At 36.9% G+C, this 12933-nt stretch overlaps 1 protein-coding gene across 3 annotated transcripts in view; it reads left to right on the top strand.

The window, feature by feature from the left end:
- Positions 1-12933, top strand: part of MIB1 (MIB E3 ubiquitin protein ligase 1) — an 80314-nt gene that overhangs the window by 20078 nt on the left and 47303 nt on the right. For all 3 annotated transcript variants that reach the window (XM_085052683.1, XM_085052681.1, XM_085052682.1), the window contains exons 5-10: positions 3162-3228; positions 4482-4686; positions 6146-6329; positions 6643-6787; positions 7957-8090; positions 9123-9230. In XM_085052683.1, the coding sequence (XP_084908809.1) occupies positions 3162-3228; positions 4482-4686; positions 6146-6329; positions 6643-6787; positions 7957-8090; positions 9123-9230 (843 nt within the window). The remainder of the gene's footprint in view (positions 1-3161; positions 3229-4481; positions 4687-6145; positions 6330-6642; positions 6788-7956; positions 8091-9122; positions 9231-12933) is intronic.

The following is a 12933-nucleotide window of genomic DNA, read 5'->3' on the forward strand; positions in this document are numbered from 1 at the left end:
CACTCTCAGAGCCATCAGAGATTGGCTCTGCTGGACTTGAACTTTTCAGAACTTTCTCTCAGGACACACAGGAGCCATCTTTGTGCCACTCCCCACCCTTCAGACACTTCCCCAGGCCTACTACAGCTTTTGAGGGGTTCAAATTTCTCTTAGATGTCAAAGATACCTTGCTGATGTTCTGGGCTGAGCTAAACCACCACAACTGTGCAAGTCATGATCTCTATGTAGTACTGTCACATACTGCTGGAATGCAGATTCTTAGGAAGTCAAGGTGTGGATGCTAGAAGACCAATGCTCTCCACTGTAGGCAAAAACCATTATTGCCCATTGCTCATGTGTATCTGGTGTCACTTCTGACCTGCAAGTTGTGCTGTGCAATGTGTGGTTCCTCTGCTGTTGAGTTCTCATTGATTGGCTGCTTAACTAGGGTTTCCATCTCTGATTGTACACAAATTCTACAAAATCTATAGCTTATCTTTCTGTTTGCTGAAAGAATCCTACTTGAGTTTTATCAAAGGATTTCTCCATCAAGTCATTGTAGAAAAGCTGATTTGTTCATCTCCCCCATGTATTTACATTACACCCAGCCTCACAGTTGTTACTTCTTCTCCTGGTGGTGTCACTGTGGGTTTAAAACTTGTATTTTACCATCCCTTGTTTTGGTACTTTCCTTTTTGCACTTGCACATCTTGTCTCCAGACAATCTGCTATTTTGATTCATTTAGAAGTCTCAGGGTGACTCATATAACTTGTAGAAATCCCAATGGGGTTCTCTGAAGTCCAAAGCCTGATGCATCCCGGCTCCATGTGTGTTTTTTGCTCCATGTGCACTAGGGGGGGGCTCTGGCCATGCAGCCCTCAGAGTAGGGTGACCAGGAGCTTACCAACATCCCTGAGTTTTTACTTAAACTGTTTGAGCTGGAGAAAGCTTATTTCCCTTTTCTAATAAGTGTAACAGCCAAGTGCTAGAATGAAAATTGATTGTAGTTGCTTACCTAGCTTTTGTGGCACTGAAACACAAGTAAGTAGAGTTTTCTGTCTTAAAACTCCAGAATCTTGTTTGGGTTTGGTTCTATTTTAAGGCAGTTGCAGGCCTTTATCATGTTGAAAGTACTTTTCTTAGTAGTGCTGTTTGCCAAGTTTCTGAAGGAACTCTGCTTACATATAGTATATAAGTTTGTTTTGTACTGCCTTAGTATCTGTCAGTGTCTTACCTCTCTGTGTGTTTTGGGTCCTCCGATTTTTTGTTGAAGGCTTCTGGGGAAAAAAAGAAATAAAAAGACATGTACCCTTGCTTTTCTGCAATAGTTAGATCAGACTCTTGTTTTATTCTTTAGCAGTGTAACATTGACTACATCATGTAAGTGAAAGGAAGACAAATGTGAAGCTGAGGTTGGACACCAAGCTACCACTTAGTTTTTCAACCAAGCATGTCATTATACTTCAGAAATAAACTATATGCCGGGCACAGTACAGGCAGGGTAAAATAAAGGACAGGTCTGTAGCTTTGGTTTTTTTTTGTATAAAATTGAAGATACCATAACAGGCTTCCTAGTAATGTCAGCTGCAAAACAGTAATTAGCCTTTTAATGAGCATTTTGTTTCTTCTGCTAGGTTTTAGCCATCAGTCTGCTCAGTGTATTAACACTTACTGTAACACAACCAATCTTTCACCCTGATTTTGCCTGGCAGGGAGAACTTTTTGGACCCTCCTGCGCTTTATTCTTAGTGTTCTGAAGAATGTGACAGCAGCTCTTGCATGTGTAGCCCTCCTTGTCCCCTGCACAGACAGCTGGTTGTTTCCTGACACGGAGAGCTTGTATTCAGTGGGTGAGACCCAGTGCTCCCGGGCACATTCAATTTCCATCGTTCCCGGGGATGAATGAGTTTGCCATCTGGGATGGTCTGTGCAGTCCCTTTGTCTGTGGCCGAGCTAAACCCAGCACCTGCCCACCGGGTGGCAGCATCCTGTTGCAGGCCTTCTGCTGCCGTGCTGAGCAAGCTCTTTCTCGGCTTTCTCAGGGGATTTGAAGAGCGGCTAAATCTCATTATTTTCCTCTGGCTGTCTTCATCATTTTTCCAAAGTGGCGGTACATTCTTTGTAGGTCAGGACATACACTGAATTTTGTATTGTTTCTGTCTGCTTAACAGTTGCCAAGGGTGGTATTGTGCTCATCAGAGCCTTGATGGTGTGGAAGACTTCAGAGTCTTCATTTTAATCCTTTTGCAGGAGAGCAATCTGTCAATAATTCTTGGCTATGGGTAGAAGAATTGTTCAAGTATTTGTTTAGTTGTGGTTAATGATATCATTACTACCACCTGTCCCCTACTTGTCCCCCATGCCACAGAATATTCTGACACATTTTGCAAACTGTTTCCTATGTCCTTCCCAACTTACCATTCACGCAAAAATGCCCTTTGTTTAGTGAGAATTGTTTCATAAGGAACAATGGATGGATGGATTTAGCATTACACAGGGAAAAAACCTAAAGGAAAGGAAGATTATAGAAGCTTCTCTGGCTTTATGAGTAGGAGCTGGTTACCACATTTGAAATTTCTCTTCCTCATAATATGAAACAGTTTTATGGAGGAGGAGCTTTAGAAATTTTCTTTTTAAAGAAGAACTTTTCTTTTAAAAAAGATGTTTAGCTCAGTGTGGTGTTTTGTTGTTTGTTGTTTTCTTTTTTTTTTTTTTTTTTTTGAAGTAATGGCCTTCTGCATGTTCTTAATTGAGAAGTTTTCATTTTATAGAATTTGAATGACAAGATTTCTTCAAGTTAAGCGTGGATCTGTCAAAAAGTGTTGGCAACAGTGGGCAACACTGGCAGGCATTAAATGATGTTTCATTGCTTGTGTTCACAGAATTCTTTGTTAATAGGAAAAATAATAGAACAATGCAAAGGTGCTTTGTTTATTTTAATTCCTGTCTTTGAGCTAAAAACGACTCATCCTATACAGCCTCTTATATTTGTAAAGGTTAATAAAGTCTTGAGAATGTCAAGGCTGATAGATTGCAAAGTGTTGGAGATTGTGTACATCATGGGACATGTTTTTTGCACACATAATTTTCAGCCTTTCTTAATTAAATATTTCAGTTCTAGTTTCACTGACCTGGAGACTCGGTCACTGAGGGCTAAAGTTGTCTCAATCTCTCTCCGTAGTCTGACCTGAAATGCGTTCAAGATGCTAAAGGAGGCTCTTTCTACAGAGACCATTGTCCTGTGTTAGGTAAGTTGAAGGTGAAATAAATTCATGTTGATTGGTATTAATTATACTCGCTCTGGTTTTCTTTTTCCTTTTTAAATGTCATCTAAAAGGAGTGTCCTTACTAGTGAAATGTAAATAGTAACATTTCTATGCACTAATGATAAATTGTCATGCTTTTCTAAATTGTATTTGGTATCAGTGTGCCAAGGGGATGGCAAGGGAGCTTTTAAGTGTTCATTAAGTTATAAATTGTGTTGTGTGTCCTGTGCACTGTGTTTCTAAAAAGCCAAACATAGCTGTGCATTCTTATGAAACTGGCTTAAATATTCAGAGGTATTCAGTGAGGCAGCATGTACATGGCCATAAACAAGAGCCACTTGAACAAATGCTGTAACCTTTTATTTTGTAGTAGTACTGGTGTATATTGTGACTTCCTGGTTCAGATTTTCTGTATCAGCTGTTGCACTGACTCATTCTCATTCCTCTTAGTGTCTTAGTTGTGCTGTAGACATCTACAGAGTATAAAAAATGATTGCCAGGTGTTTTGGGTTTTTGAAATATGGGCAAGTTGGGATAAAGGTTGTAGATCATTGGGCACAGATGTACTAATTATTTATATATTTCCTTGGTAAAACACCTGGTTGTGAAACTGTAAACTACAGTAAATTTTGCTTTTCTTGTTGAGTTTCTTACTATACTTCATTGCTTCAAAAACCTTAGCTGATAATACTGGTTTTTCTAAAGTAATGATAACTTTCTGTTTACAAGACTTAATCTAATTCCTTGCACAAATGCTTTAGGTATGGCCAACAAGCACTTGTGTTTTATTGACACCAGAGCTTTTATGTATCCAGGTGTCTAATACCATATTATAGCCTTTAAGATCCCTGTTAGAGCCCATAATGGAGCTTGTCACAAGTATTTAGCATTTGCCAGTGTCATTGCTATTTGCCTTGAAAACTCAACAAGAAACACACAATTCCATTGCCAGAGGATTTTTTACTTGTTGGCCACTACAGTTGCAGAAACTTTGGTGTGGAGTCACCATCCCTGGAAAGGTTCCAAAAATGTGTAGATATAGGGTTCTTGGGACATGGTTCAAGTGCACAGTGAACATGGTGGTAGTGCTAGGTTGGTGCTTGGACTTGAAAATATTAAAGGTCTTTTCCAACCTTAACAACTCTGTGAGTCTCAGAAATTAACTTCTGTACCTTAAATTGCCTGGAAAGTTAGTATGGTAATGTAAACTTTTTTTTTCCCTTACTCCGTTTCAGGTGAACAAAATGGTAACAGAAACCCTGGTGGGCTGCAAATAGGTGACCTTGTAAACATTGACCTCGACTTGGAAATTGTGCAGTCTTTGCAGCATGGTCATGGAGGATGGACTGATGGCATGTTTGAAACTTTAACAACAACTGGAACAGTTTGTGGTATTGATGAGGACCATGACATTGTAGTACAATATCCGAGTGGCAACAGGTTTGTTGTATAGCCTTCATCATTACTTCTCACAAACTTCCTTTGCCTTCAGTGCTTGTGATTACTTGGTGCCAGAAGCTTTCTCTTCTCTTTTGTGTCTGTTGAGATTTCCTTCTGTATGTAATGAGGACTTAGCTTTGAGGTTGCTTTAGTGGGAAAAGGAAGATTGCTGTCTCTCTTGTAGAAAATTTGAGACCAAAGTAAGAAATCATGTTCTGGATCTATGTTATTTGCAAAATGTAGTATTTAGACAGTAACTTATTTTTCAATTACAAGTTATCTATCCCATAGTTTTAAGAGGAAAGGTAACAGCAATTAATTGTGCGTTTTCAGGAAAATAGCTTAAGAGGACAGGTGACAAACTTCTGGGGGATCTTGTCTGAACTAGAGTCACCTTGGCATGATCCATATCTAGCCTATTATTATTCAAAAGGAAGTTAGTTTATGTAAATACGGACCAACAATAGGAGATATTGGGGAAGCCAAAACCACTCCCTGCAAGCAGTGTAGGTTTGAATTTTGCTTAGCTGCATCCATGCTAACAAGATTCAAACCCAACCATACTGCTGGGTTTGAATCTGATATGGCCACGTGGTTTTCTATTATCTTGCTCTCAAGTATTGGGCTTATCTTTAAAAAGCAGCTGGTGAATGGTATATCATTTCAGTTGTATATGGAGATTTACCTGTTCAGTTTGTCCAGAAAGAATTAGCAGTACATTGTTCATTCAGGATTTCCCTCAAGATACTGTTTGTTAATATTGCAGAGTAATGCAGAACAAAGCTGTTTTCCCAGCTAAAGGGATGCAAGTGGCTTTTCTTCTGACAGTCATGTCAGTAGAGTCAGTGACAGGAGCTGCCCTGTCTTGTGGTGTCCTGCCTTACTGACAGCTAAATGCCTCTAAATCAGTAAAAATTATAGTACCAATAGGACAGTTTCATTGAAAATTGAGGTATATCTAGGACATCCATTTAGTTGAACAGTATTTTTATAACTAAATGTTGGTCTTTTGACCTGGGAGAAGGGGCCAAAATTCTGTGTTCTTCCCATGTTATTTCCTGACAGTTCAGTCCTTTGTGAGACAGCTTGGATCTGCCGCTCTTCAACAAGTTATTTCCTATCCCTAGAAAAGTAAAGTAAATCAACTGTAAATCTACTTTCAGGACTTCTGCATTGCTGTCAGCTTGCTTTCCCTTAGGCAGGATATTTCTTAATTGTCTTTACAAATGTATATCTCTGGAGATTATCCATGAAATTAATTAATGAGCCACAATTAATGAATTAATGAGCCACAGGCAAGTTTATGGACAAAAAATGGATAACAACAAATATAGTATCCATAGTATCCAATTGCAGAAAGTTTGTAGACATACAAGCAGAAACTTATCTGACAGATAATTTTTAAACATATATTTCTCTTTGTGTGTTTAAAATCTACTTTAAATTATTCATTGTTTAGGTGGACATTTAATCCAGCTGTTCTCACCAAGGCCAACGTTGTCCGAAGTGGAGATGCTGCTCAAGGTGCAGAAGGAGGTACCTCTCAATTCCAAGTGGGTGACCTTGTTCAAGTCTGTTATGACCTGGAGCGAATCAAACTTCTCCAGAGAGGTCATGGAGAGTGGGCTGAGGCAATGCTTCCGGTGAGTGGCTGTGTGTTTGCATTCATAGAATGGTAAAGCTTGTACAGTATTTCTACTTATGATTGGTAATGTACCTGGAGGCTGTGGGAGTCTAAGAGGGATTTTCTTCTAAGTTAGAGAAAGAGTGTATTTCATCAAACATGGTGTAATACTCGCTCAGGTGTAGCAATCTGCTTAGCCTAATGAAACCTATCGAAAGGTAGTAGTGACTGTACTGTTAAACAATGAGCTTAATAAAATTTATATAAAACATTCAATTTTCTAAATATTTTATTTTTAGTATTATTTGCATTTGATGTTTTCTTTAATTCAGACTTTAGGTAAAGTTGGTCGGGTTCAGCAGATCTATTCAGACAGTGACTTAAAGGTAGAAGTTTGTGGGACATCTTGGACCTATAATCCAGCAGCTGTCTCGAAGGTGGCATCAGCAGGATCTGCCATAAGTAATGCATCTGGTGGTAAGTTTGAAGAATAACCACTAATACGTGTATGGCAAGTAATTGTGTTAGTTTAAAAATTGTTATTAGGTACTTATACATTGTTTGTATGCACGGTTAAGAGTAGGCTTGGAGTTTAGGTAATCGAAGTTGCACTTGAGAAAGATATATGGGGAAAAAAACCTTACAGTCAATATGGAAATGTTGTTATGGAGATCAGGTGTTTCTGTTTGGTCACAGTGCAGGTGTGTCTTTGGAGGTCCACTCTAAGGACTTCAAAATTTAAATGGCTGGAAGGGACGTTAGATTGAAATGGGGACTGAGATGAAGAGAGTGACACTGGCAGTAACAAGCAGCCTCCTTGTTTAATAGGTTTAAGATAGCAAGCGTAGGCGAGGGATCTGTTTTGCAGGTGGTTACTCAGGATATTCATTTCTTTAAAATTTCTGCCTTAAAGTTTTGTCAGACATCCTCTGACTAACTGCAGTGGGATTTTTTGGTGTGTCTATGTAATCACACTTCAGTTTTGTTGAACATGCTGTCATTCATATAATAACAAGGCAGAAAGACTGTCCATTGTGTTTTATGTTCTGTTGGCAGTTCCACAAATCAATTTAAACTAGAATTTTTTCTTTTTTTAGTCATAACCAGTTGTTCTTTCCTCTTTACATATTTGCTTTAATGCCAAGAAACCTTTCTACGTAGTTTTCTTGGTTTTTTTCCTAAGGCGGCATAGATGCAATGTGTTTTCTCAATAAAGAACTAAGTCACAGTGGCCATAAAACCGTCTAGAAGAGTAACACAACTCAGTGTTTTCTCTAGAGGAGCAACACAACTCAGTGTTTCCTATCACAGAGGACAGGCTATACCTGTTACAGAAAGTCTGTTATAGCAGTACATAAATTCATGTTTTTACCTTGTCCCCACCCTTTTGTATTTTGTGGAAGAAAATATATTAGTGGTTCAATTATCTTTGTTTTGAAGTGTCTGATGTGGCAGTCTCCACTCTTTAAAGGGTACAGGGATGCAGGTCTGATTTCAAACTCAGTAATATTTTACAGCTGCCATTTTATGGTGGTTTGTGTATTACTTATGTACATGGCCTTAGAAACATGACAGATGTAGCTGAGGTTTTTTTTTCTGTGTAATTAGAATTGTAATCTTAGTTGTCCTTTGTTTAACAATTACAGAGAGATTGTCGCAGCTATTGAAAAAATTATTTGAAACCCAGGAATCTGGAGATCTCAATGAAGAATTGGTTAAAGCTGCTGCCAATGGAGATGTTGCTAAAGTGGAAGACTTGCTAAAGAGGCCAGACGTAGACGTGAGTGTTCTGTTTTGGGAGTATCTCCTTTGGGGATCTGTAATACTAAAGGAAGTGCAGCTGTCCTGAATACTTCTTGCCAGTCAGTAGTGTGCCTTCCTAGAAGTAGTACAGCTAGTTCCAGTGTCTATTCTCCCATTTGTTGTCCTATGAAATGTGTGTGGGCTGTGTGAACGTAGAGCTGTACATACTTTGTAGCTGGACAGATTTTGTATTCTTTTGTCTGCCATGAATTAAAATACTTTTCAACCTTTGGCTGCCAGAGTCAGCGTAGAGAACCAGATGTTCACAATTACTGAAGGGTCTTCAAATTCTTCTGTTTCAAGGGGGATAGAAAGAGGGAGGGTAGATTTTCAGGATGTTTTTGTTGTTGAGAGTTTTTGTTCTGTTTATTAACTCATGAGATAGATCATCTAATTTGTTCTCAGTAACATTCCTTTTATCAACTTGTCTAATCACCTAACACTGAAAAGTCTAAAATAAAATGGTTAATAATCATAGGACTTCATTTAGGGAATATATTTTAAGTCACAGTTTCTCTCATTACAGCAGTAGTAATGGTCACAGTTAAGAGTCTGAACTTGTTTATTTCTGAGCATTGTTTTGTAGCTTAAGAATTTACAAAACACGGGTTTTTGTTCAGACTTTCTCCTATTGTTGCCATAAATTATGCAAGGAAGTTACATGCATAGAGTAGAGGACAGGTATAAATCTGAGATTTGTTCTCAAACATCTTGCCTTTTCAGGAGTCACCCAAAGAAGGACATTTTTAATCCGAGTATCATTAATATCTTGATGTTTGTTATAAATGCGTTTCTTTCTCTCTCCTTCCATCTTGCTTATGCTATAGAAATAAAATAGAGAAGACCTAGGAGATCATCTACATGTTCTAGGAAGTCAGCTAAGAATTGTTAATTTGATTCTATGATACATGTGCTGTTGTTTCAAGTTTTCTACTGCTAAACAGCCTCACTGGTATGTGTGTGTGTGTGTGTGTGTCTTGCAACTCACCTCCAAGTGTTGACATTCCAGGTGAATGGGCAATGTGCTGGACACACAGCTATGCAAGCTGCAAGCCAGAACGGCCATGTCGACATTTTGAAGTTGCTTCTGAAACAGAATGTGGATGTAGAAGCAGAGGTAACCTAAAATATTCAAAATACGCTTCCTGTGTCCTTAAACTTTGTTACATGCATGACAGTTCTACTCAACTTGCCTTCTTTTTAAATGTCAGAGAGATTTAAAAAGTGCTTTTATTACTGTGATTGTGTACCTAAATTAGACTCCCACTAACAGTGTTACAAAGGGTCAATAACTAATACTTTTGCACTTCTTACTAAACAAAATGTAATACTGACATGGTAGAGCTCTGTAAGCCAGTATGTGATGAAGCCTCTTCTTTCTTTCCCTTGTTTCATTTCAACAGTAGAATAAAATGGGAACTCTACCTGTGGCATTGAGGGAAAAACATGTTGTCAGATGCTGCATCTCCAACTTCAGATGCTTGCCATGCTTCTTATACAGCGTTCAGTTAGGAGAAATCTTTTAATTCTTAACTAAAGCAAGTTTAAGCAGGAAGTAATAGCAGTATCTTTGGTTAGAAACTGCCAGCTCTGCTTCCAGTTTTTCAGTGCCTTTTTTTTTTAACTTCACTGAAAATGGAAGGGTTTCTCTTGTTTACGTTTTTTAGAATAATTGTGAGAATTATCTATCAGCATACTGTGATATTTGCATTTTTAATTGATTTGTACTCAGTTATTTACCCAGAATGCACTGATACTGCAACCATTTCTAATTTTGTGAGGCACAAGAAGAATCCGTCAAATTTGATTTGTTAAGAGTAAAAATTGAAGGCTGTTGGAATGCTGAGAAATTAATTGAGCACCCAGTTGTTGTTTGCAAAACAAAAAAATAACTTCATGTGCTTGGGCATCTAGCATTATATTGTATTTGATATACAGAAGTTATAGAATGTTAGAACATTAATGAAGCAATGTAATTCTTGGAACAAAAATTACTTTTATATTTACAGATACACATTAATTTATAAAAATTTCCTGCTAAATTCTAAAGATGGCTTAGATTGATGCAATGTATATTTGCTGTGGTCTGATTTCTGTGAAGTGACTTCGTTTTAGAAGTAGTGCTTTCACTGCAGTATGAAGGATATACTGTTAAAATTAGACTAAACTGCTTTTCATCTGTACTGTGGTGTTCAGAGCTGCCACGTCAATAAAGTGGTGGACTGAAGGAAGGGTTAGAACCATTAAAGAGGTAGGTGGAAGCACTACTTGAACAGTTTCAGCACAATACACCTAGTAAGCTGCTAGCACTAAAATTGTGAGGAGTTTTATGGTTGCTCACGCTTCAGAAGCACCATCACACTAGCATAAAAAAATAGTCAGGGATTTTATTTGACTTTTAAAGCTTTTTCACATAACTGTGTTGCTTAAGTGAAGATGGTATTCCCGCTGAATTATATAATTGCCTTGGTTATTGTAATATTAATAATTTTCATAATATTATCAGGTTAGTAGTTATATTTTTCAGGCTTTCAAAAATGTAAGGTGTTTATAAATATTTACACACACACACATATATATATATACATATATATATGTATAAAATGTTCATAAACGTAATTGTGTATATAATGCGAAGATCCAGCAGAATCATCCCATTAAGCAGAGAGCAAAAATTCAGTTCATTTACTTCACTGTTGTGGTCTGTGGCTTGAAGAAAACAGATAAAAATCCTTACTTTCCTTGCTTTATAGCTAAGTTGGGTATTTTTACACTTGCAGTCATTACTGCAGAGTATATACATTCCTGATGACATTTTCTGGGGATAGCCTCATTATTGTCTTGTGTGTCTTTCTCTGATATCTTAATGTAGAGCACAAGTAGCCTCTGTTTAGTCAGAAAAGAATTTGTTATTGAGATAGCTTAAAAAGCTTGGTGTAGACATTGAATAGTAGAAATATGTAACCTTCTAGGCTGCAGAAATTAATGGTTTCCAGTTATATTAATAGTACTGACTATATTATACTCTTGGCATGTATAGAAATGTAAGTGCTTTTAATATTTAGCTTTATATCTAAATACAAGTCTTAGAACAGATGATTTACTAGTTGCTAGTTTTTTCTAGATGAATTAGTACTATTGGATAGTATTTAGCTGCTGAGATTATTTGTTTTGATGCTGAGCTAAAAAAAAAGGCATGTACTATCTTGGACCTTTGCTCATTAAAGTAGGAATTCTGTACATTAAGACTTAATAAAATCAGGGGGTTGTGTTTCAATATTGAAATATGTTAAAACTAAAACATTCAGTAATTGTGTGGGGTTTCATCCATAAATATCTTGATGTACTTTGCAGACTGCAAATATGGAAAGAGAAATTACCCTGCATCTGTGAAACCAAGTGCTCTAAATACAAGTCTAGTAGCAGTTTAGGACTACTGTCACACTCTTGATAATGTTTGCCTCATAATGATCCTTACAACCAGATGAAAAATACAGAGACTTTCCCCTTTCTGATCCTTTCCCTTTCCAAATGGTCAAGCTTTGTCTTATTTTGACTCTTTGTTCATGTTAGATGAGCCTGAAAAGGAATCCTGTGATCTAAGAAGACAATTTGGTAGCATGAGTTGATTTGGAACGAATAAAAGTATCTTTTTAAAAGTTGTTGAAACTGCTGTTTAGTGCCCTGACCATCCTGAAAATCATACCCATATTTTGAAAAAGATACATTTGATAATTAGGGGATAAGTCTTCTTCCACCATTTAAAATGCTGTAACTAGTCTCATTGTGCAAATACAGTGTATGCTAAGAGCTATTAATTTTTGCATTGATGTAAAATATATCAGAAATTAGTCATATACACTAAAAATACTTTTGAAAGGTGTTGCTGCAGAAGCAAATTGATGAGAAACTAAGCTTATTCATGAGACCCAGTGAGCCCTTGATCAGTCATGATTTTACCTTACTATTTTCAAAATAGAATTCTAGAAATGCATGGTTATATAAAACTATGCACAAACATTCAGTTAGAAACTAGCTTATGGAAGTTATTTCATCATCTATAACTTCCATTTTACATTTATCTTTTGTATACTATCATTAATGCTGAAATCACTTGATTGATATTTTAAGATGTTTCATGATGTGCAGTCAAATTTTATGAATGTAAAAATAGACCAAACTGATAAATTCAACTTTCATACTTTAATTCTCAGTTTGGGTGAAACTGAAACAAACTGAATCAGAGTTCTAATGCTGTGAATCATCATCACAGAATCAGAACTTCTAGTTAATGTCAGCATCAATCACAAATTTCCTTTGGAAAAGGTTTATTAAGTGAAAACGAAGACACATAATAAACCCTAACAAATATTAATATTAACCTAATTGTATGAACAAGGCAATGCTTGCCTTGCACTATTATTTGGAACCTCTAACACTTCCCAGGTTACAGGAAGAGCTACCCTGGGATATTCAGTGTAGTGCTGTTTGGGCATTGGATTTTGTTTGTGGGTTTTTTTAGTTGTTTTGTTTTGGGATTTTTTCTTGACGGTGGTTGTTTTGAAGTAGAAGCCCAAATGAATCCATTTGAGTTTGTTGAACACATTCTCACATTGTTTGTGAGAATTATCTATCAGCATACTGTGATATTTGTGTTTTGAATTGATTTTTACTGAATTATTTACACAGAATGCACTGATACTGCGACCATTTCTCATTTTGTGAGGCACAAGAACGATCTGTCACGTTTCATTTATTAAGAATAAATCACACAAAGATTCAGGGCTATAGTTGTATAATCTGTAGAATATAATATTTTG

This window comes from Lichenostomus cassidix, chromosome 2 (assembly GCF_008360975.1).
Source record: "Lichenostomus cassidix isolate B80296 chromosome 2, HeHo_3.0, whole genome shotgun sequence".
NCBI classification, from domain to species: Eukaryota; Metazoa; Chordata; class Aves; order Passeriformes; family Meliphagidae; genus Lichenostomus; species Lichenostomus cassidix.